Source organism: Myodes glareolus, chromosome 19, assembly GCF_982192425.1.
Source record: "Myodes glareolus chromosome 19, mMyoGla1.1, whole genome shotgun sequence".
In the NCBI taxonomy this organism is placed as follows: Eukaryota; Metazoa; Chordata; class Mammalia; order Rodentia; family Cricetidae; genus Myodes; species Myodes glareolus.
Genome location: NC_142044.1, coordinates 7,565,468 through 7,591,636, shown reverse-complemented (window position 1 = coordinate 7,591,636; position 26,169 = coordinate 7,565,468). Strand labels below are relative to the sequence as shown.

Sequence of the window (26,169 nt, the reverse complement as noted above, 5' to 3'; positions counted from 1 at the left end):
GGACCCAGGTAAGAACTCAAAATGATACAGTTATTTTGAAAAAAGTCTAGAGATTACTTAAAAACTAAGCACAGAGTTACTGCACTATTTAGGAATTCCCATTATAAATCTTTGCCCAAGAGAAAACACAATCTGAATTGAATGAAATCTATTCAATGGAAAGTTGTCTTTAGAAAGAAGAATGGAGTTCTGCTATGTGACACAACATGGTTCAACCACAAAAGTTCAGGCTAGATGAAAGAAACCAGGAATAAAACATCACATATCATGTGACTTGATTTAATGTGAAGTGTCCAGAATGGGAAACTCAGAGACGTAAATTAGATGAAAGGATCAGATTAGTTACGTAGGACTCCTGGAAGGGAAGAAAAATGTATTGTGGCTGATGCCGGAGAGTGAGCTGGAGAGAAACCTCAGTAGTTAAGAGTGCTGACTGCTCTTACAGAAGATCTGGGCTCCATTCTCAGCACCCACATGGCAGCCCAAAACTATCCTTAACTCCAGTTTCAGGGGATCTTAAGACCTCTTGTGGCTTCCTCTCAGCACCAGGGATACATGGGACACACAAAGATGAACGCAGGTAAAACATTCAAACACATAAAATAATAAATATTATTTAGAAGAAAAATCTCTAATAAAGGGAAGGGAATTTCTTTTGGAAATAACAAATATTCTACATCTGATTTTGGTCATGGGTGGAAAATGTGAGTATATTGGAAGCTATAAGCTCACATAGTTAACATGAGTACGATTCATTCTCTGTGAATTACATTTCAATTAAACTTGTATATTAAAATTTAAATGAGAACAAGAGTGTGTATAAATGTCCTTTAGTGGAACGCATTTTCCAGTTAGCGCCTTAAATACCAAAACATAAAAAAAGAAAGAAAAAACTACACTCAGTTTTTAAAAGTTTACTGAAAAAGATGGTCCAATGTTTTTTATCAATTAGGTGCCAAAACTAACAGGAGAAGAGAACTTGATATTCTACGCCAACAGCACTCTCTTCCTGTCAGAAACTTAGAAAATCAGCCGAAACTGTTAGTTAATATTATTGCAAGGATCTTCTGCATATCAATTATGCCCGAAGTCATTATTTTTGGCAGTCATGCTATAAATCCTGACTCAAGAGAGATAATTTGGTACCATCTGCTCTCAAACTTGAACATTCATCAGAATCACCTGGAGGCCTGACAGAATACAGATTGCTGGACGCCCTCTCTCAGAAGCCCTGATGCAAGCAGGATTACACAGCTGACACGGAGTCTGCTTGCCCCTGGACGCAACTTCCCAGAACCTCTTATGGTTGTTCATTAATCTACTTAGGTTTCTCATGGTCATATTTATGTCAGTCTTCCCTGGTTGATTCAAGCACAATTATAACAAAAAGTTAAACCTGTCACATGACCCTATGGTACTTAGAATTTCTGTAGTTAAGTAACTGTTGATGGGGAAGGGGACTATCGTAAAAGACAGAATGAGTGATGTATGGTGTATACCAGGTCTTGTTTGAAAGATTCAGCAAAGTTTAGGTCATTGTAGAAGTCGACTTGGAAGGTCACAAAAAAGTAGGGAACTAGGGCATTAGAACTAGAAGAGATCAATAAAGCCTAGGTTCTTGATTGTAGAGGAGGGCAATGATGTGAAAAACCCTGGGGCATCATCGCTTCCTAATTACCACCCGGATCCTTGAACTACATTCTGCTCTGTGCATCACAGTGACACAGCAGCTCAGGATACATGTGCCCTGGCAGGTGTCTGCACTGTGGTTTCCAAAGTCCCAAGAGCTTTGAACAAGATAGCCTTGTTTCCCACAGTTATCTCCCGTAATAGCCTGTTTTTATTTGGGACAGTTTGATGCTGTCAGTTTCCTTTCAAGTCTAACTGACAACTTTATCAAACAATCTGTACATGATAGAAGGATGCTCAACTCTAAACAAGACAATTCTTTATGGAGATAGAAGTTTACTATGCATTTCTAGCTGAGGATTCATAGCTAGATGCAGTAAGAGGAAGGAAGCAGGAACCAATGGGCGAGTATAGAAGGCAGCCCATGCTTGGTTTCACTTATCATCGTGTTTTGTAGCAAAAAAAAAAAGAAAAAGAAAGAAAAATGCTTGTTGAAAGAGCAACATCTGAAAGACAGATGTAGACACATCTGAAAGCATATAACTGAGAAATAATTGAAGGAAATAAATAACAAAGGAGAAAACATAGAAGAGGTTTTGATCTAATAAGTTTAGCTATCAAATTAACACTGCTAAAGAAGAAAATATATATAATTGGGAAACAAGATCACTATATCTCTGTCAAATATTTATAACTGAGATTAATAAATGTATAGTAGCCACTTGATAAATGTTTTGCACATGAATTGTGCCAATAAGGCAGTTTGAAGTACTAAAGTTAGGTAATCCATTGTTTAAGTGACTGATTCCCAAACTTGTGACAGCACAAGCCCTTTCTTTGGAATATATTCCACAAAATTAATGTTCTAGTCGAAGTAATCGGGGATGCATTTCCTTGGACATAGCATACACAATTATATGTCATGTTAAAAATAAGTAATTAGAGTTGCCGTTATGGAGATACTGCAGAGGCAAACAAACAGTTATGAGAAAAACTCAGAAGCAGAAGGAACAGCCCTCACAGTTGCAAGTTCAAAGGCAGGCCTTTCAGAAAAGGTTGAGTTTCCATCATTGTGGTTTATGATGATGAGGTATATGACTTGAGTAATTCATTCAACTACATCAGTAGTTCCTGCTGACCACTGGTTTATGAAAACATAATATTGGAGGAGACTAACAACTTTCCCCTTTATAGCATAACAACAACAACAATAATAATAATAAACCATTTCATAAATGATTCATGTAACACCAAAAACACAGAAAGGACATCACTGTAGATAAAGGAGAATTAAAAACATGTGCCTACTATTATCTTAATTTTCCAATTCTGGAATAGGTTTTGTCAACGACTTGTTCATGAGTTCAGACTTGGGAACTAACGTCACACCTGACCTCTGGAAATGGAGGAAATTCACTTCCTCAAGATGTTCTGCAATCTTAGGTAAAGGCCCCATCAACACCAAGCAATAATTTATGCACACATTTGCTTCATTTTCTTGACTATCTCAAGTAAGCCCCAGCTTTTGCTCATTCTGGGAAAATATATCCATAAATTCCCTCTGTGAGCAGTGTCTAATGCCTGGTCCAGTACACAGACCGAGCTTCTGGGAGTCAAATCACTTCACCTCCTGCTACATTTTTTCTTTCATGCCAAGAATCTCCAACCTATGTTGTGTAGACATGCTGGGTTCCAGTGCCTGCCTGGGAAACAGACTGAAGGCCCTGGCCATTTGTTAATGCAAAGCACCTGTTGAACCTGTTGGCCAGGATTCAGTAGGGTGATGCCATCTCTCTAATGTCTAGTGTGGACTTTAAATGAGAAAGTAGGTACCCTGCATCTCCTTACATACCTGATGGTAGTAGCTACTGCTCAGTGCTGGACTTGACCTGGTAACTTTTATAACTTGCCGAATATAGTAAACATTTCATATGCTTGCTTTATTCTTCAAGGGTTTAAAGTCACATTGGAGCAAGTACAGAAAGATCTCCTTCCTTTAGAAAAATTGCTTCCTGCCGGTCATCACGTGAGCACCGGTAAGGAATAAACATAATGAGTGCTTTTACAAAGCAACAAATTAATTGATGCATTTTAAAGTTTACATAGTATTATCTTTACAATCATTCTGAATATATAACTAGTTTTATAAAATCATTAAAAGGAATATTACGGATTGGAAAAGATCACCACAATTTCTATGAACCTGATTCTATACAAATTCTGTTTCTGAATATAACTTTAGGATATTATAAAAACCTCAGGGAAAACTGTCTAAATGAAAATATACTCAGGGAGATCACTTAATTTGAATTTCAATTTCTTTTGTCTATTCACGAAACCGCCTTGCGCCTATCATCTAAAACCGGATGGGAGTTGTTAACCTAATCTATTTTTTTTTTTAAATCCGTGCTTCGGTAGAACTGATTTTTGATTACAGCACGTATCTACAAAGGGAGAAAGCATAAGGGTGAGAACTCATCCGGAACAGTGGTCTCCACCCTCCATGAAATACGTCCGTCAAAAGATGGTGGATGCGTCAGGATTTCAGCTTTCAGCTCCCAGCAGAAACAGGGAAGCCTGGTGGAGCTGGCCTGTGGCAGCTCAGGTCCCAGTGGAGCTGATTCCATTCCGATTCAGCTGCTTAGTTGCTCTGAACAACTTCTGAGCTATCTATCATCAGCACTGAGGTAGCTAAGTCATAGATTTTATCTAAAAGACCTATAATTAGGGGGAAATGTTACAGTCTTTATAATTGTTTCAACTCATCAAGCAAAATTTATGCAGTCTAAGTATGGGCGTCAGCATTTAACTTTCCAAATTCCGGAAAATCAAGACACATTTGGTACTTCAAACCCAGTTCTGAAAAATGTTACTCCTTAACACATGGAACCAGCATTGGCAAATTGAGGGGTATGATACTATGAATTAATTTCAACTCTAACAACACTGAGTCTGTCGAGACTACTATTAGAACTGCTATGTTCTCCAGTAAAGGAAATGCAATTATTTAAAATAAAAAGAATTTATAAATGATAATTATGACTACAAAGCAGGCAGGACCAGGCAAGAAACAGTTGTGACTGTCTGGAAATGCTCAATAGACATTAAATGATAAAGGAACAGAAAAACTGGACCAAGCAGCCGTCCCTATCTGTATAGGCAGCAGCAGACATCTGCCAGACAGAAGAGGACTCAGGGAGGGTGGATGCATCTGCAGTCATTTTATCCTATTAAGTTGTGTTGAAGATTTTCTTAATACGCTGACACTAGCAAACCTCCGGGCCAAAACTTGCTGCAGGTACCATGAGACATTTCCTCTGTAATCAGAGCCATACAACACTAACCTTATTAATGTTATATACATGTAACCTTATTTGGACTGGAGCTAATTTGAACTAATTTCCAGTACAACAGAAATTCCAGACCTTTTGATTTTATGTCCTAAGTGAAATAAACGCACACACACACAAAAATACAAGATGGGGGAGGGTTCAGGTCAAGACTGGGTTTCCAGCTTCTGTTTGGCTAAATAAGGACACTAAGAAATCCCAACTTCCATCTTTAAGTAACAAAAGCGAATCATATTTAGCACAAAAAGTGTAGAATGGTTATAATCTTAAAACAAAGATGATTCTCCCCCTAAAAAAGGCACTGTATAATTTTATACCATCATTCTCTGCAACATACATTAGCCCCTGACTGTATATTATATTACATATTTTCAATAAAACCATACCCACATTAAGCAACCAGTGTACAGAGCACAATAAATCATTTCACTATATCTGCCTTATATATTAAAATTAACTTTAGATTTTGTTCGAGAGAATGGAAAATACTAAGTTTCAAATGCAAACTGAACAACAAAACAGCCACAACTTTTCATAATTTACATTTATTTCTTCACTATAAAAATCTTTAATGCAACATAATATATTTTTATAGATGAAATTTCCTTTATATGATGCCTCTAATTATTCAGATGGGCGGAGATGTATTGTTAAGTGTTTTTAAATTGACAATAATGAAAAACAGACTGTATCCTTACAAGGGATTTATTCATTACTTCATTATTTTTCTCTCATGGTTATATCTCATTAGAAATTCTTTCCGAGTGTTTACGTTAAGAGCACACTATAATTAGCTTCATAAACTGCAGGTGTCAGATAAGTCCTTCAGATTTGCAAGGCACATCACGCCAAGGCTGCTCTCAGCACTAGATGGCTACCATCACTGGCTGTCCCGGAATCTACATTCTAGGTGATATTTCACCAGCCTAATGAGTGACAGCAATATCCCATCACATGGAGACTCTCCAGTTACCCTGTCCCTGCACACACTTGCTCACCTCCCAGCACTGCTCTTTCTCTCTTCGGGTTGGGCCCCCCATCTCCCGCTTGATGATCACATCAGGATCCGGCCATCATCAGGGCCTTTCCAAGTCACTATATAAAGACGTTTTCTATTTATCCTGAAAGTGGCCTTAGAGTCCGTGAGGGGAACGTTTAATAATAAACCTAAAATGCAGCTTGGACACCTGCAATGCAGTCTGTGCCTGGATGCTCTTCTCTAACGATGCGCAGCCTCACAGCTTTCTACACCAATGCCACCTCCTCCAAAAGGTCGATCCTTACAAAGCCCATCCATCCTCTAGGGCTGGCTATATGCCGCCCAATCTGTCTGCCTGATTATCCTCGGAGTATGCATCACTGTCTGTCCTGATGTTGTTTGTTCATAGATTCCTAGTCATCCTCAGCACTAAATGCAAGCTTCATGAGATTAGAGATTTCCATTTCATTCCCCATTCTAACCACAGCATTCAAAATTACATGTTGACGCCATTTAGGAAAACATGTTGAAATAAATAAGTAGTAGTTGTAAGAGATAATATATTACTTACACTAAAATACTATAGTTTTAGTCTATATATTATTAAGTTCTATTAGTCTACCACTTAAATTGTGTAAAAATCATTTTTTAAATTCCTATTCATTCATGAATTAAATTATCCTCAAGACTCATAACAATGAACTTAAAACTGGAAAACAAAGCAAAGGGTAAATTAATGGCCAGGGTAAATGTTCTCAGTGAATATCCAATAGTGGTAGAAAGTATTGGTTTCTTGTCTTCTGTTAAGTTGAAATTGATATAAAATCAAGTGAAATCTCTTTACAATAAAATAAAAATACAACAAACACAAAACCCAGTAAATGACAAAAAAAGATAGAAATGTATTTCCTATATTAATACATGATAACTTCACATACTTATTTGATAATGCTCAAAAGAACATACCTCAGACTACATAACTATTTTAATGACTGAAAATACAGTATAAACCATTTCTTACTTTCTAAAATACAGTTCCCACGGCTCAAGGCCCAAAAGCAACTTTTCTGCTTTGAGTATTGAAATGATCTACCTGGATTGACGGGAAAGATTCCACAGTCTAAGAAATATTGGTGCTATTAGCCCCTAAGATTTTTGACAAAAGAATAAAGTAGGACCATTACAAAATAAAGAGAAAAACGTAGTTCAGTTCACAGTGATACATTCTTTCACCTAGACAATATTCAAAGGGGAGATGATCCTTGAGACCTATTACCAATCTATGGAGTGTACCTGGCTTGAGGGCTGATGTATTTTCCTTCGTATTAGTTGTGGATTGATGATGATTAATGACCTGCTCAGAGTGACAGTGATTAATCGCATGTGTGTGAAGGAAGGCTCGTCAAGCCCGCAGGACTAGTCTCTGGATGGAATAAGAGAGCAGACCTAATTAGTACCTGTGGGAATTGAACATCCAGCCTCAGACTCATTATCCCAGGAAAGTAAACCCCTCTCAGCATATCATGACTTGCAAGTATTTCCCCACTTTGAGATGTTTCACCTCTAGCTGGAACCACTGTCACTGATAAAGCGATGGCACTCCCTGGGAGGTGGATGTCAGGAGCCATAAACTTACCTGGAATGTAAGAGGCCCTGCATTTGCTCCACAGGATCAAAGAAAGGATTCTTTTTTTTTTTAATTTATCATTTGCTTTTATTTTCTTAAAAAAATAGATTTGGGTAGAAGTTTATTCATGGGACATTCATGTGGGGACCAGAGTATAAATAGCCTTAAATCAAGTTTGGGAGATAGCCTAGAAACCATGAGAAAGAATGGCATGGAGTAAAATAAAAAAGTATTTTTAGCAAATTAACTTTACAAGTAAGGTGATTTAAGAGCAAAGAAAAGTAATTAGGGAAATTCATATCAGTTCTGACAGGCATCAGGATTCTACATGAGGGTGATAACAAGGAAATGTAGGGACTATTCTGAGAAGAAATAGTAGAATTAACTAGCTCTATAAAGGAATCCTTAATATAATGGAGGGCATGACCCCTGGCTGCCATTTTTTTAAACACCACTGTCTTTTTTAGGGCTTTGCTTGATACCCAACATGCATAGTAAAAATAGTGGAGTACGGAGTGTTGGAAATGAATTCAAAGATAACCTTTGGGTCACACTATCATGATAATAATTACAGACACCCAGTGGATAGTTTAAGTTTGCTTTTGTTGCCCCTTTGGATATCAGTGTGGCAATTTCTCAGAAAATTAGAAAACAACCTTCCTTAAAACCCAGTAATATCACTTTTTGGCATATATTCATAGGGTGATCAACCGTGCCACCAGGACATGTGCCCAACTATGTTCATAGCAGCATTGTTTGTCATAGCCAGAACCTGGAAACAACCTAAAGGCCCCTCGACTGAAGAATGGATAAGGAAAATGTGGTGCATTTACACAATGGAGTACTACACAGCAGAAAAAATGATGACATCTTGAGATTTGCAGGCAAATGGATGGAGCTAGAAAACATCATTTTGAGTGAGGTAACCCAGACCCAGAAAAACAATTATCATATGTACTTACTCATAAGTGGTTTTGAAACATAAAGCAAAGAAAACCAGCCTACAAATCACAATCCCAGAGAACCTAGACAACAATGAGGACCCTAAAAGAGACATACAGAGACCTAATCTACATGGGAAATAGATAAAGACAAGATCTTCTGAGTAAATTGGGAGCATAGGGACCTTGAGAGAGGGTTGAAGGGGAAGGGAGAGGAAGGGAGGGGAGCAGAGAAAAAAATGTAGAGCTTAATAAAAACCAATAAAAAAGTTTGGCTGTGTTGAGGGTAGGATAAGAAAACATTCAAGTAAGCAAATACCACCAATGATCGAAAATGCAGTCTAAGTCACAGGAGAAAGAGATGTTTGGAAGTTACTAAGAGGATAATATTCCAGCCCTGAGTTGTTCTTAAGTCCTCTTTGCTTGGTAAACTACATGTTGTATTGTTATAACAAGCTACGTAGTGTGGGCTCTTTGTCAAAGAGATTTATTTATAGTTTGAGAGGTTTAAATTCTAAGATTGGGTAGTCATATTTGGCTCACCTCCGGTAAGGACCTGAACTGGCTGGGTTACTATTTGGCCAAAAGCCCAGAAGGAAATAGCCAGGTGAAAAGTGGCCTAGCAAACATTTGGAGTGGGCTCGCTTTATAACAGCCTCCTCTTGAGAAAGAAAATCATTTGTGGTAGATAGGAAAAATATTCAGGAGGCTTCCTATAAATGTTAAAGTTTCAAAAGCTATTTCTAAAGGCGTGTCATTGAAGCACAAAACAGTAAAGAATTCTAAAAATATAGTGTATTCATCTGAAGAGTCAATTCTGAACCAAACTGGTATTAATCATTTTAATAATGGAGAGATTTCAGCTTGAAGAGGCTTGAAAAGGCCTGCTGTGAATGGAAAGGCATATTGAAATTTTACAGAATTCAAAATCTTGACTTTACTCGCAATCATCAGGCTTTGCCTTAGAGTGTTCCACAGTTGGGGAAGGGAGCAAGTTTTTCTTTTCCTGGAGCTCTCGTTTTGTGAGTTTGGTTTCCTTTTTTCTTCTTGTAGGATGGTTTCTTCTAGTTGAGTTTCCATTAACCCAATGCACTCTTGTAGTCTGCTTGTTTGCAAGACTTACAGTCTTCCAGTTTTCATTGTCACTACTTTTAGAAGGAGGGTCTCTGACTTAAGACAAAAGGTACGCTTACTCCTCCCCATGTCTTAACCACCCAATGATACACTTGGAAAGACTCCAGTTACCGTGACCTCACCGGGGAAGTTTCCTTCAACACAGAAGCCTCATTTTGCTGATGGAAATAACGGCTTTATGTTCATGTAAAGCTTTCCTCCTCTCTGTCTTCTACAAATGAATGTAGCCAATTCTGATTATATTTTTTATCATAAAGCCGGGGTTAAAAAAAATGATTCCTGAAATCTCAAATAGCTGTATTTTCTACCTTCTGCTCTAAACTTTCTTTCTGAACACACAATTCAAGTTTCAACTTTCTTGCCACTCTAAATGTGAACATTACTTCTGCAAGGCTGAAACTTAACAGCATAAATAAAGAAAACTGATACAAACACAGCACCTAATGTAAAATATATATTGTGTGTAATAGTTACATTAAGGATATATAATTCATATTACACATGTATATAATAAAATTAATTCAAAGTAGTTTTCTGGTCCTATTAGAGTGACATTGAATTTGTCAACATGCGTAATAGAATTTTAAACTATAAGCCTACTTTGGAAATATAATTCAGTTCTTATAAATGTAGTCAAAACATTAATTACTTCAACAATTCAAGCTTTAATTTGTCTTCAGACACACATAAAAGAAATTTTATTAACTTCTGATAAACTTACCTTAGCCAGCTAGGAATAAACAGCATCTCAGACAATTAATAGCATAATGCTAAGTGTTTATAGGAATTAAATCAGGAGGAAGCATTAGTGCACACAAGAAAGCAAAACATACCAAATGGTGTGTGAATGCCTGGTGAGGTAATGATATTTGAATAATTGTCTCTCACAGCAGCAGAATCATTTACAGTAGTAGAAAACTGATAAAAAGGAAAATCAGAAGACAACTGAAGACTCAGACTATCTGGGTAACATAAATGATGCTACTGTCATATGGTGCGCATGCACTTCCCTGATGATGTCACTGCATACCCACCAAACACAACAGCAGGTATAAACCATTCATAAAAACAGGAGATGCCAGACTTCCATGTATAATATGGGTATTTTGCAAGAAAACATGTATATATATATGAATGTATACACACACACATACATTCATTCTTAACTTGGCATTCTTAAAACTGGTTTTCTGTCACTGAAGCCATTTCTAATTTCTGCTTTATAACTGTCTATGGTATTCAGTTCTTTGCATTAAGCATGCATTTTATATTTTGGGGAAAATTCAAGAGCTATGCTAGTGTTTCTAAAAGGTGAGGTCTTTCATCTCAAGTGGAAAAAAACAAGCATCTATTTTGTTTTACAAAGACATTCTGGGTCTTTCTGTTTAGAGAACTCTTTCTCCTAAGTCAGGGGTACTTGATCAGTTTTCAGTCCTCTAGCTAATAAAATGTTCTGTTAAAACAAGTCTTTGTTTCTATCAACACATCACCACTGTGGTAAGCACAGGACTCTGACCATAAAGGATGCCCATGGATCTGGATATTTGGCTTCTTAACTTGAATCCAGTGATATCTTTATCCCTCTCTGGCTGACAGATACCAAACAAACATTAATTATTCTTTTTTTCAAGGTCTCACTATAAAGATCAGCATTGTTTAAAACATGGTATCTTCCTGCCTCAGTCTTCTGAATGTAAAGATGGCAAGTGCACCACCATTCACAGAGGAAAAAAAATTAAGATTAAAAAAAAATCCAAATAATGAAGTACATGTAGGTATCATAGCACAAAATAGCCTGGCAACTGTCATTTTGCAAAAACTCATCATTCGGGGAAAATTAGTTAATGCTATGCAGATTTTTCCATACAAACAGTAATCAATGAAGCTATTGTAATGGAAACAGGAGGCCATGGGATGCTAAGCTAGAGAAGCCTGTGGGAGGCTCTGTTACAAGAATTGGTGGAGGGTCTTCAAGAGGTAGGGACCGAGCAGCTATTCCAGCTGAATCAGACCAAGCTCTGCCTATATTTGTCCTCTGCTTCTGGCTGTCTGATGACAAAAACCTTTTAATAACAACTCAAAGTCAGCACATTGATCGAGGGTGATGGTGCATGCCTGCAATCACAGCACTGTCCAAGGAGAGGCAGGAAGACAGGGAGTTCAAGGTCACCCGCAGCTGCACAGCAAATACTAAACCAGACTGGGTTATCTGAGATTCTGTCTTTTAAAAAGTAATAGTAACCAAGTCTCACTCTCTGGAAATCTTGTCATTTAAGGAGCTCACTTTACACCCTTTAAAATTCAACTAAATCTGTGGTATTACCAATTGCGTTGTTTACCCCAGGAAATTGGTGGGGTTATCCCCAGCCTCCTCACTTTCAACAGTATTCCAATACCTGATGGTGTTCTTTGAAAGATGTAGTATGTATGCAGATGGAAGAAAATTAAGAGGAACAATCAGAATTGAAATGGAAGCTTTAGAATCTTTGGGGGGGCACACAGACATAGCAGGGATATATTTTGTGTGCAGAAAAATAGTTTTTGACTGAGTGGGTGATAATTGGAACAGGTAAATAGCGCTTGCTTCATCCACCACCTAGTGGCTTTGTCATGTTGAGCATGTTACTTAGGGTCCTATACCTCAGTGTTCTCATTCACAAAAATGGAAACAGCATACTCTCCTCTCTGCTATAGATATGAATCTCGTTCTTGCTTGTTTAGGGCTTCTGGTGTTTTCTGATAATTATATCTGTTACCAAAGACATTTCCTTTCCATGGATCATAACCTGGAAGCTGCCACCTGTTTGTGGATGTCTGCAATTGATCCTGGCTTTCCTCTTGGTTTGATCCTGGGCAGCATCACCTCAGCCATTGTCTCCATCTTGCAACTACTCGCTAAACTAGACTCATGGCTACAGTAGACTCACGAAGCATCTCCTTCATCTCTATGGAACTCTACAGTCAGTTCCTGCTGCTCCTTTTTCTGATGAGACCACAGCTTCCTAGAAATCTGGAAGCATTATAAAGCCACTGTTTTTGGAGGTGTGTGTAAACAATTGTCATACATGTACATAACTACTAGAGCAAGAAACAATTTTTAAATTTATGTAAATAAGAATTTCTCTTAGACTCGCTATTTAAAAGTTAAGATTATTGGTTGGAGAACTGTATAAGGGAATGTAAGAATCTTAACTTACAGGATAGCTATACAAAGGAATATAAGTATCTTAACTTACAATTCTTACATGTGGGAATCAAAGTTGATGTGAAACACGTAGACACTTATGTTAATATTGCATATGTTGAGTGTTTACTTTTAAAAATCAACATATTGTTATTAAGGTTGACTACAATACAATGTTATGCTAGGCAGGCCAAAATGCCCACAGAATGACGTGAGCTTTTTAAATGTTTTACTCATTTACTTATTTCGTGTGTATGTAATATGTTAATATACACATGCCACAGATATATGTGGAGTTTCCAGGACAAGGTGCAGAGTAGATTCTCTCCTCCCACCGTATCTGTTCTGGACATCAAACTCAGATCACCAGACTCAGCAGCAGGTACCTTTACCCCCTGTGTCATCTCACCAGCCCTGATGTGAGTTTTTACTTTTAACTCAGTGCTAAATTTGATTAGAAGGACAGCAGAAGAGAGTCAAGCTAAAGGTCAGTTCCAAAGACCCATAAAACATGACCGGACGACCGGATTGTTTCTCACTTCTAGGCAGAAGCTGTTCCAATAAACCCTGTAAGAGAGGCCCTCTCCTTGTGGCTGGGAATCTTCCTTCGAGGCACAGGTCTCGTTACTCTCATCAACATGCACAGACTTAGTTTCCTCTGCGGTTTTCTCTTCCACATTAGATCAAACACTCCTTCAAACAAATCAGGAATCTGGGCACTCATGTGTTACACGCCCTTTAAAAACCTGACAATACCATTTATTTCCAGTATGAGGCAGTACAGTCAAGTCTTTGTTTCTAGACTTCAAAATGCAGCCATATCACGGACGATAGCAATTGCATTAAATTCATGTAATTTCCTGAAGAGGTTCCACTGAGAACTGGTAGATTGGTAGGCTGCTATACATTGCTAAATACATGCAGGGTAATATCTCCCCAAAGTACAGACTAGAAGTGTTAGGAGATATAAAAAAAAATGACAAAGATTAATACTGAAAAGGTTTGTCACTTCTTACAAGAGAAAGAAGCGTGAGTTGTGGCTTGACTCGAGTCTCTCAGACTCCTTTCCTACTCTTCTGTACTAGAAAGAAGAAGCTCAGATGCCAAAGGGAGAATGACGCAGTTGTATGATTGACAGAACGGATGAAGACAATTGGTTTTTCCATTTTTCAGACATGTTAGATTCTATGCATGGCTTCTGAATTTAAATTTTCCTTTTAGGATGAAGGTATGTATTTTTATCAAATTGCCTGCTTTGCATTTTTTCACTTATTTACAGAGCATCTATTTGCAGAACACCTGCCAACATGTGGGAGCCTGGACAGACAATTAAGCTGCGATGATTTTCTCTCTCTCTCTCTCTCTCTCTCTACACACACACACACACACACACACACACCTTGTTTCAAGTGGCCTTAAATCAAACCATCCATCACAGCAGGGTGTTGGGAGGCTCCCAAAGCCAGGCCCCTGTGTCAGTCCTGTGTGGTCACTGTGATTTGGCTCAGACTCATAGGGTCGTGAGATTGGACAATGGCATCTGCTTTAATCATCTCTTCCTCCTCCTGCCCACATCTGCTTTAATCTCTTCCTCTGCCGGCTTCCCCCTCCCCCTTTCTTCCCATCTCCTCCTACTCATCCTCCATTCTCTGCTTCCTTTCCACTCCCCTCCTCCTGGTCATTCTCCCTCTTTGCTGTGCTGTTTGCTTCTCATTACTTATTTCTTTAAACTTGTGTTCCTCTGATTACATGTCCATGGGCATATGTACACATACATGTTGATACCAGTTGTTTTCCTCAGTTGCTCTCCACCTTAGTGGTGGAGCTCATCCGGTCAGGTCGACTCGGTAGTCACCCTCCACCCCCAGTGCATTTTCATGTCTCCATCTCTTAGGCCCTCGGGTTACAGGAATGCACAGCCATGCCCAGTATTCAGCACGTGGATGCTGAGGATCTGAACTGAGGTCTCCACGGTTGAGTGAGAAGTACTCTGCTATCTCTCAAGCATGTTTTGGGGGCGTTGAAGACTCATTTCTCACACACTGACCAGGGTAAAATTCTATTTTAAAAAAATGGGTCAGAGTTTTTCACAGGTTTGCAGAGTCACAAGATTTGGAGAAATTAAGGTTAAAAATGTGATGGTAATTTTATATTAACAAAAATATAAAAGTAAATTACATTTTATAGTGATAATTCACTATTTAAGTATTTCATTAATGCTTTACAGAATATATTTTAAATATTTAAATTCTCTTAATTTTTTTATTTTTAAAATGAGGCCCTCAACACCCAGGCCTAAGGATCCAAGGACACATACTATGGAAGCCATTCAGAATTAGGTCCTTCAGAAATACCACTCTAAATCTGAACAAATAATTATACGCTTTGCCCTAAATAAATTGCTTACTTATCTAGAAATAAGTTCATGGAGCTTCAACAAGTCAGCAAGCAAACCCTGACTCTGATGCTATTTCTGTTTGCAGAAGAAATAAAATGAGCTCTTAAAGAAATGGAAGGTTACCAGGCTTCTCTTCACGGTCTTGTATTAAAGACTGCCATTTCACATAGCATCATCAATTCCTTTTTCTACATCTAAAATATATTCCAACTTCAGTGAATGGCTTCAGATGCATCAGTGGATGCTGGTACTCCTCACTGGCGCAGAGAAGCCGCTGAAGACACCGATCAACAAGCAGGGTATCTTTCTGATTCTTCTTTTAATAATCAAGGGCGGGATTAAGCGTGAACTGGAAGTCAAAGGTGAGCTACAATTGAGTTATTGGAATATGTGTACCCAATGGAATGTTCAGTTCTGTTTCGTTTAATTCAGGTAGTGTTGTTTTGTTTTTGTTTTTGTTTTTTTGAGATATGAAACTAGAAGAAAAGAGACACTGATGAGCAAATATCAATTCTGTGCACAAAGCTACACTTTTGGCCTCCCAGACCTAAATCAGAGAGTATATCCATGTAGGAAAGGACAATGGAAAAAATACAATCTTCCAACCTTTCATTTACCTGGTGTATATGGGAAAGGTAAGCATGCCTCTGGTGTTTTTGTGGGGCCTGAACCCCTTCTAGAGTCCCCATATGTCACAGCACTGAAAACCCTAAACATGGATGGCGTAAATCTCACAGGACCACACCCTGAGATGAAGAGCCACAGGCAATCAATAACTATGAGACAAAGATTCAATCTTTTCCAAAGATGGGCCTCCCAATAGGTTCTCCAATCCCATGAGGTCAGCACTACACACATATATATGAGCAACACAAAATAACTCAGCCGGTGGTACCTATGTATACATGTTACAATAGTAACTATAGAAAAACAATCATGAATTTGAGAAGGGAAGAATGCGAGGAGTTGAGCAGTGGAGAAGGAAGAAGAAAATAAAGTAAATAAGGTAATTATACACAAAATTATCAAAAAAGAAAAAGACAATCTGAAAATCCAAGTTTTAAAGTTCTCTTTGCAGGTTCTGATAGTGGAATTCTCACAAAACCCTGCTTCTGTAAACATTTATGTGTCCTTGAGATCAGAATGCAATTCACTCACCATGATAGATTAGATACAGACATTGCCGCGGCCTGTGAGGCAGTCGTCTCCGGATGTCACAATATGGGGACAGTAGAGCCTCTTGACAGGACCACTGCAGGCTTCTGCTCTGCTGGTGGAACAGGCACAGCCCACTTACTTGCTCAGGGCTGGAGCGGACCTGTGAAGAAAATGGAAACAGTGATGTCTCTAGGACATCATCTTATGGACTTCGGTCAGTTTCTTTCACCCAGGCAAAAACACCATGCTCAAAGACAAATATCTCTCCTTCCAATTCTTTAGGCGTCTATTTCATATATTGTCTGATAATCTTGAAACAAAGTTTTCTCTGAGCAAAATTTAACTTCATTAATACTGTTATCATTAATAGCTCAGACTTTATCTATTATTCTAATAATAAATACTTATTATGTATACAGTATGTGTGTTAATAACATGAATGTGGGTTATGAATAAAGACTAATGACATTCAAATAATATACTGGTCCTATCTTTAATTAATATTTTAAACCAAAAGGTCACAAAGCATAATAGAGTAGATTTTCTGTAGAAGCCACCACAGGATACAAACAGACATAGAAGAGAGTCTTAGAAGAGACACATCAGTTATTATTAAAACACTTAGTTAAGCATTTAAAAAAAAATCTAATGTCCAAGAGTTTTAGAAGGTCAGTTTATTGTCTCTTACATAACTTAGCTTGAAGCAAAGATGTTAACAGAAAATAGAGGAATTCCACTGGGTAGCAATGGATCTTTCTTTCGTGTCTCAACATATGTATTCTCTTCCTGACCTTACTTTGGGCTGCTGACCGCCAGTGCGAGTCTGTACACCAGCCAACAGAGAGGGAAAAATAAAAAAGAATATGTGTCCTAAAATTTACAGAAAACATTTATGTTTGAATTTTATTGATGAGAGCCTGGTCATTTGGACACCTTTATTCAGAGGAAGATGAAAAAATGCAGCTGTTTCTCTGGGTATTTTTTTTATATCAAGATATGTATTAATGTGTCTACCTCTAGGGAAAGGTGAAGCAGATTGGGAAGAAAACTAGCAGAGTCGATCCCCACACCCAACACACAATAACTTTGGCTCTGAAGTTTTTAATAAATTTGGTGTCTTTCACAGAAGAATGAACCTTCAGTGGTAGAGAGGTGGAATCAGCCTATAGGTTACTAATAACTTTATATGCATGATTTATAGTAAAAAAACATCACACGTCATCTTGCCTAGATCAGTCAGTGGTCAACAGATATGTATTGTGTCTGAGTACTCACCAGATTAAAAATAATTACCAACAATAGTGTGATGGATAATCTTTAATGCAAGTTGACTAGACCACGATACACTGACCAAATCAGCCAAGCACATGTCTAGATGTGATTCATGAGGGTGTATATGTAGATGGTTAGGTCATATGTACTCTGTCCTAGTCCATGGATGGACTAGCTTGAACAGGTACCTGAGAGACTAAGAGACTGTGAGAGGTGGGGACACACTGGAAGAAGTTGGTCATTTGGGGTTTCTCCACAAAAGCTAGACCTTGCCCTAGTTCCCTCCCACTACTTAATCGCTATACTTGTTTCCTGTCTGCCATGAGATGGGGAGCCTCAGATATATCCACTGGTTACCATGGGAACATGCCTCACCTGGGGTCCAGATGCACTGGAGCCAGGGAATATGTAATTGCTGTGGGACAACGGTCTTGTATCCTGTAAAGACTGTCTCTTGTACTTGTTTAATAAAATGCTGACTGGCCGGTAACCAGGCAGGGAGTAGAGGTGGGGCGACCAGAACAGGAGAATTCTGGGAAGAGGAAAGGCTCAGTCTGCAGTCATCACCCAGATGCAGAGGAAGCAAGATGAGATGCCTCGCTAATAAAAGATATCAAGCAATGTGGCTAACACAGAGAAGAATTATGGGTTACTGTAAGATATAAGAGTTAATATGAGAGCCTGAGCTAATAGGCCAACCACTTCATAATTAATGTAAACTTCTGTGTATTTCTTTGGGACTGAACGACTCTAGGACTGGGTGGGACAGAAACCTCTGTCAACATGTTTTAAAACTCAGAAGTGGTGGTTAGCTAAAACAAATCCTTCTACATTTAAGTTTCGCTTGGTCACAGCCATTTAAAACTTATAAAAAGAAATACAAGATTAATAAAATATAGTCCATATAAAGAACTCACATAGATGCCTCCAACAAATTAGACAGAATTATACATGCAAAAAAAAAACAAAATAAAAATTTTGTACTAGTGTATTTGGGTCACCGCGGCAGAACAGAGAACTAAACTTAATTCTAATTATTCCAAATCTGACCAGAAACTGACTGGAAGAAAAAAAAATTGATTCTCTTATACAATGAGCAGTTATGAAGGTCCACATGCTAAACTGACTGAGTACATTCCAAAAGAAACTGTCAAGTGTATCCCTCTTTGGTTAACTGTTAAATCACATAGATAGACATTGCTAAGAACACAGAAACTCCATGTTCTGTCACCCTGACCATTCTCAACTTTTCTTACGTACTGCTTGACATTGACCAAGGACTCAGTTACTGCGAACAACATGTGTGGAACATTTTCCAATGCAATACATTCTTCTGGATATTCTTAATTCTTTCTTTAGAGAGCTGTGTATCTGGATATCATTATTTTAATACACAATCAAATTGCCTTGACTGAATTATACTTTACATTTTCACCAAGAGTTTCCATTGAAGGATATAATTACAGGAAATAATAAGCAAACACAGGACCTATGAAATGAGCTCCTGGGTTTGTGAGAATATTCACCAACACAAAAACACCGTCTTTATGAACATTCACAGGAAGGAAGCTCTGTCAGATGTCAACACCAGGAAAAATACTGTTCCCAATTTAAGTATAAATTTATAACTTTCAGCCAAAATGTACTATAACAAAAAACAACTATCTGTCATTTCATTGTGGTGCAATACAGTGTATTTTCATGTTGGAGGAAACCTTTCAAAGCATATGAAGTGAAATGCCATCGCCGAGTGCCCGAGTGGGCTGGAAACTGTCCGTGTAGATACAGTTGCTCCTGTGTGGTTGCTCTTAGCACAAAGTTAAGGAAAACAGCTTGTGGACTTAATTAAATGCCTTCTAATTAATATAGATGGTAGACACAAGTATCTCTTAAACATAATAATGCGTCACTGGGATGGTGCTTTAATAAAATGTTTAAACATCTATTATTCATGAGTGAGATTTTATGTTTCTAATGCGGCTGAAGGGATACTCTATTTTGTCAAGCTCACCAAGTTGCAAGGACTTCGTGATTCCATAACACAATATCCAAAGTAACTTTGGAGATAATAAAGCTATAAAATATTACTTGGAAAAATAATCACAGTGCTCAAAAGTTTGGGCCATAAAAACTCACATACTAATTATAGAAATAAAAATTGCATTAAAAAATGTACTACCTGCATTTCATGAATTGCAGTGTTTTGTCCAAAGAAAAAAAGATCTTGGACCTTAAAGAGGATACCAAGTACAATATTCTGATGTCTAACAGATGACCCATTCTGCTCTAAGTGGCATGCTGTTTTGGTGGTGATGTAGAACGTTCATTCAAATTCTACTCTAAACACTGCAAGAGACAATGGACACAAAAGAATAAAATACACCAGTTTGGGAAGAATAATTTTATACTGAAGATTCAAAGCAGATGTTAGGGAGACAATGAGATATATTGTATATATATAAAATATACAATGAGAATATTAAACTCGTGATTTGTATATAAATTAGAAATCTTTAAATATCACATGACATCAGTGATCTCCTTCCTTTTCAGTTCACTTACAAACGAACTCTATGGGTCCATATTTTAAATTCTAGGCTCTCATGGTGGTTGTTTGCCTGCAAAACTCATTACAAATACTGCCATATATCACAAGTGTTGATTATTCTCAATCACCCAACAGATTAATTTTCCTCTATACTCTCTTATCCACATGCTTTGGGGGAATATGGACAAGATCCATGAGTCCTGTGAATTAAGCGCTATCAAATTTAGCAATTAAAATGTATGCTATGAGCACTCCACGGTCCAAATGAGGAGCAGAAGGATGAAGAAAATAAAAAAAGTAATCAGGACTGCGAGGGATGCGAGCACCCACTGATACAAGGGGACTGATATAATGAGAGTTCACCAAGGCCTGTTGGACTGGGACTGAACGAGGACGTGATCCAACCAGACTCTCCGAATGTGGCTGGCCCGGAGCCTTTTTGAAAAGCCATTGACAATGACACTGGGACTTGCTTCCTCTGCATATAATGGATTTTGGCGCTCCAGTCTGTTTGGACTCTCACCTTCCCTGGACCTGGAGGGAGGGGGGGAGGAACTTGAACTTCCCACAGGGCAGGAAACCCTGACTGCTCTAGGGGATGGAGAGGGAGGAGGAGAGGGAGTGGGGGGAGTGGGAGGGTGTTGGGAGGAGGGGCTGAAATGGAAACTTTTATAATTTAATAAAAAAAAACGTATGCTATGTGTCGTTTCCCAGAGGTGCTGTCAGTTTAGAAAGAAAAGGACTTGTGTCTTTTGTTATCTACATTCTTGAGTATCCAGTGCTCTCCCGGTACTAATAAACCTGGAGACAAGCTTGAGAGTGCACCACGCCATAACACAGAGAGACCTCACCTAAATTATTGAACAATAATAAGTTCGCAAGTTATTTCAGTTTCACCGAATAAAATTTACTGAGTAATCTTGATCTCACTTCACTTCACAGTGCTCCCACTGGCGATCATGGCTTCTTCTATTCCATTCTTAACCACAGATACTGGCTCAAAGATCACACATTTCATTCACAAGACATGAACCTTACATAACAGCCACAGTAAAGTTAAAGGGGCAGGGTTCAAAGAAGTCTCTCTGAAGACAGGACAGACAGTTGACCCAGACACAGTGGGTCACTGTGGGCGGCTGAATGTTCACTGTGTTCAGAAACAGTGTGGAGTCTTCTGGTGTCACAAAGAACTTTGCAACTTCAAGGTAGTGTTGGTTCAGGGCAGTGTGGGCTCAGGGCAAGGAGAAGATAGATGTAGAACCAGGAAGAGACTCTGCCATTCAACGGAGTCATCTCAAGCAGCAGGGACAATGCTAAGCAGACGCAAAGGGGACAGTCAAGAGTTCATCTCCTCTCCATTCCGTGATGTATACACAACATGCTGGATGAGAAGCCAGGGGTTACTGCTGCGTGTTCTTGTTTTAGATGTCCTTCCTTTCATTACCCAGATGAGGCTGTGATAGCCTCAAGTGATCTGCGTGTTTGATAAGTTCACAGGCAGGTTTTAAGACCCCCATATGCCTATACCATCCCATCTTACTGTAAGTTAATAGACTGTCCTTTCTTACTTGCAGGACAACCTTTCCTTATCATCCATGCCATTCTAGACAGAAGGTGATTTTTTGCTTGCACAAACAAGGGGCAGAGCCATTCTGTCTCACAGTTGTGACTAGCATAGATACAGCTGCTGCTTCGTAAAAATAATTACCTGGAGCAAGGAAGAGCCCGAAACCCATCATCTCACAAGAAATGAGTGCTCAGAGGAAGGTGATGGTCAAAAATGGCACAGCCTGATCTCCCGAAGTCAAAACACAGTTCTCCCAGCCCACGAACTCACAGAGCACCTGCCCAGCCACACAGTGTGCGCTGCCAAAACACATCTCACAGACTACCTATCACCCTAAAGGTGCGTCCAGTCACCCTCAGCAGCAGGGTAACAAATCCTGGCCACAGAGGAACCCAGAGGCAAACACAGAGGAACACAGAGGAACGAGTCAGTCGGCAGCCCTGCAAGTCAACCTGATCACTTCATTCCTATCAGGGCTCTGGAAATAGTCCTACCATCCACTTAGAGTTCCTCTCAACAACAGTCCCCAAGCAGGCCTTTCTATTCAGTGACTTTCTAGGAGACATTCCCTTCTATGACTACACACACATCTGAAGACCCAAGTCTTAGATGGAGACCCTGAAGTACCTGTCAATTTTAGTACCCAGCTGAAGAAAGGGACAGCCCAGCTTTCCCAGAACCTTCCATGGTGACTCAGCCACAGACCTAAAGTCTAGCACCATGTCACGAAATGCTGAGAAATGAAGAATGAACTTCTTTTGCTACAAGAATAAATTTCCATTATCATTACCACTGCCATTATAGTAGTTTTTGGAACTGGTATAATGAGGCAGGCAATATAAAATTGTTTCATGAATTAAAAACAATTCTTTCCATAACCTTTATAGTATTAGTAATAGAAATGCAATTTTTCAGGGTGTTTACTAAAAGAATTGCCTCTTTTCAACTATAAAATTTAAGTTTTTATTTTTGATTTTGGGGTCACAGTTAAGGTTTGGGACTTGTTTTCTTTTTCGTTTCAAAATGTATGCATATTTATTGGTCTGCTTATTTATTTATTCTTTTGAGCCCGTGCCTCATGCAACCCAGGTTAACCTGAAACTCACTGTGTCGCTGAGGATGACTTTGAAACTATGCAGAGGTGAAGCTCTCTGCTCTCACATTCTGAGTCCTGCATTACAGGCAGGCATCCACAATGCCTGGTTTTATGTGGGAAGTGGGGATCAAACCCAGAGTTGCATGCATGCTAGGCAAGCACTCTTCAAACTTAGTTATATCTCTAGCTGAAACTATTTATGCCTTTAAGCTATTTTATCCTGTTGTAGATTTGCCTACCAACTATAAAATATGAAATGTGTTAACTCCAGAGAATCAGTTACGTTTTCAAAAACCATTTTGCCTCTTGATTCTATTGAGAACATTGACTAGTGGTATGAAAATTAGTATCTTTGAGTTTGCAAAGTAGGGCTAACTAAAAATGACATTCTATCAATTTCTATAATCTTAACATTTTTAGCAGGATGTAAAAATATATTCCTCTGTAACACCTGAGTGATTAAGGTCGGCATGGATATAACCTCTACTCTACAAAGGCTCCAGAACCTTCCAAGCTGTTTTTGTACCCACTGGTATCTACCCTGAAAATACTATCTTGGCACAGGTTGAAAAATTCCCACATTGAAACTTCAGATCAGCACAGATGGTAACCTTGGAGACAAGCTAATGCAAAGCTTCATGTGTCTTTTCTCCACAGTACAGCTGTCATTTTGGTTGTATTGAAGTCACTTCATGGGCAGTATTGGTATTCCGCTGGGTGTGTCAGCAATGGGTCTAAAGCTTTTGTTGAAGAGACCTGGTTATACACATGTCAGTCTGAAGCAAGCTCCTACCTCCAGATTACAAGGAGTCTTTGACATATTGAGAGAAATAATCCATAATGACCTTGCAGCCATTTTAAATATGCTGTCATTGAAACAGATCACTCCAAAACTCAGGTTTGTGATATTTTCATTCATCTCGATAAATGATTACATAATATGCTGCTATAATTTCATGAGACAAATTCGTGTTACTTTTGCCTGAACTACAAAGACAACTTTCAGGCTTCCCATTGAACCCTTCTTTTCTGATCATGTTTCTCTACTGCCTGTAGAATCTTTTAGTTGAACATCTTATTGGTTCTTTCCCTTCTGTGACCCTGATTCTGCAGTCTTTGTTTGCCTTACCTGTGAGTTCAAACGACGCCTCTGTTCTCATTTGCTTCCCTTGACAAAGTCTAGAAAGTTCTACTCTAGACACACTGCATTCCTCTTCACCAACCATGGATGCTTCCTGGTATTCACCTCAACAGTTTCATCAGCAGCCAACCAGCCCAGATGTAATCAAGGAAGCCTTTGGTCAGAATCCACTCCCTCCATGTGGCTTCCGCTCCCTGGAGATGAGCACTTCCAGCTTGCACTAAACTCCACGAAGGAAATCACCATGTCCTATGCCTATCTGCTTCGAGGCTCCGTCTAGTGGCATGTTCCACACTTCCGCACTGAGAGCGGCTGGATTTGGCTTTTGTGGTGCTGCCTTCCCTTCCGCCACGGTTATCAAGCGGGCATACCTATCTCTGCACAAGGTCACGTCCACATTATTTTTAGTCGTAGCCCATTTTTTTCCACGTTCATTAACCAGGAACCAAATATAATTGTTTTAAATGGACCAACACAATCAGTGAAAGGAAATTCTCTAAACAGTTTCTCCCTGCAGTTTTCAATCCTCAGCATCTAGTGGGGGTCAGCGTTGTCTGATGAGAACCTGAGGGAGTTCCCCAAGCACCAGTCTTTTCTGCTGCTCTTTGCTCGCTATCGACAGCTGGAATTTATTATATTGCCGTGAAAACATCCCTTTAACATGGCAAATAATATTTTAAAACAATTTTAAGAAGACACAGATACATTCAAATTCCCTGTTTTCGAAGTGAATCTCCGTCGTCTAAACATTATGGTCGGGGGTCCTCTTCACACTGACTATCCATCCCATCGATCCTCTTTTTCCACTCGCATTAATTACCCACTCTGCAGGGAAATGATGCTCACCCTCCCCACCACCCCACCACCCCACCCATGCTGAAGGCTGAGTATAGCAATCTGCACTTTGGAACGAGTTAGAAGTCAAGTTCAGTCCTCAGCGCCAAGCACACACCTTCCAGGTGCACACCATTCTACTCAAGAGCAGCAATGAACTAGCAAGCGTTTGAAAGAGTACAATCTGTCTCAACCAGCCTGTGCTTTCAGATTTTACAATGCACTCTGATGAGTCACTAAAGGTTCAATCCCGTGTGGATGAGCCAGTCAAAAAGACTGCCAAAAAGCAAGCTTCATTAAAGACAGAAAGAAACAAAGCAGCAGATTGAATTTTTAAAAAAAAATATATTTCAAGTAGAAAAAAAATACTTAGGCACATTAAATGAATCTTTGTGTACTCTCAGAACATATGCATTGCAACACTCAGAAGTGATTTTGGAGGAGAACGGAAAACTTCCGGTAAACAATGCATTTAAGAATGCAAGGCAGTATATATAAACAGGTGGATTCTCATCCCCGGTCTCGCCCCCGCCAACCCTGAAGATTACTTTAAGGTCCATCACTGCACGGCTCAGATTGATGTGCCAACACTTGCCTTAAAATGCCTCCACCCCTCCAGCCCTCTAAGTCCTGTCAACAAGAGTCTGGTTTCTCTCGGAATAAACTAATGAACTCCACACTCATATGTTCCAGAACAGACAGAAAAGATCACTGTGTTCTTGATTCCAGGAATCTCCCTCTCTCATTGATTAAAAAAATTTATACAGCCCTGCTTAAGTATCAGTAATTCAAAACTCTAAAAAATTTAGCCTCATTACGTAGTGTACATATTTTTACCATAATGTTTCTCAGATTTCTTTCATTTTATGGTTTTCTCCTCTGTGAAAGAGGAGCATTGTTAGTAGCAATGTATTATTTGATTACACGAGCAAGAGTTATCTGTTTAAAACATTTGCACTTTGAAGCTTATGGCTATGGGGGTGGAGGATATCCATTTCCTATAACAAAAATAAGGATAATAAAAAACAAAGTATAGTAATACTTATTTAAAATATAATGACTTGTAGATATTTTAGAACATTCAAAAGAGCAAGAGAAATTCAATAATTATTGATTCACTTATTTTATCTGAATCCAAATAAATCTTCAAAGTTATTGACATTTCTTTGTTTGACAGCAAAGGTTTCTACATAAAATATACAGTTTCCAAAAAGCAAGACAGACAGATAGACAGACAGACAGAAATTTTTTCAGAAATAAAGTTGTTCATTGCCAAATGGTCAGCCCTGAAAACATACACAGAGGTAACAT

At 38.8% G+C, this 26,169-nt stretch overlaps 1 protein-coding gene across 2 annotated transcripts in view; it reads right to left on the bottom strand.

Annotated features, from left to right (window-relative positions):
- Oxr1 (oxidation resistance 1) overlaps positions 1-26,169 on the bottom strand; it is a 375,562-nt gene that overhangs the window by 285,015 nt on the left and 64,378 nt on the right. For both annotated transcript variants that reach the window (XM_085679009.2, XM_087898764.1), the window contains one exon: positions 16,401-16,560. In XM_085679009.2, coding sequence (XP_085535135.1) covers positions 16,401-16,423 — 23 coding nt within the window. In that variant the 5' untranslated portion in view covers positions 16,424-16,560. Of the gene's footprint in view, positions 1-16,400; positions 16,561-26,169 lie in introns of those variants that run through there.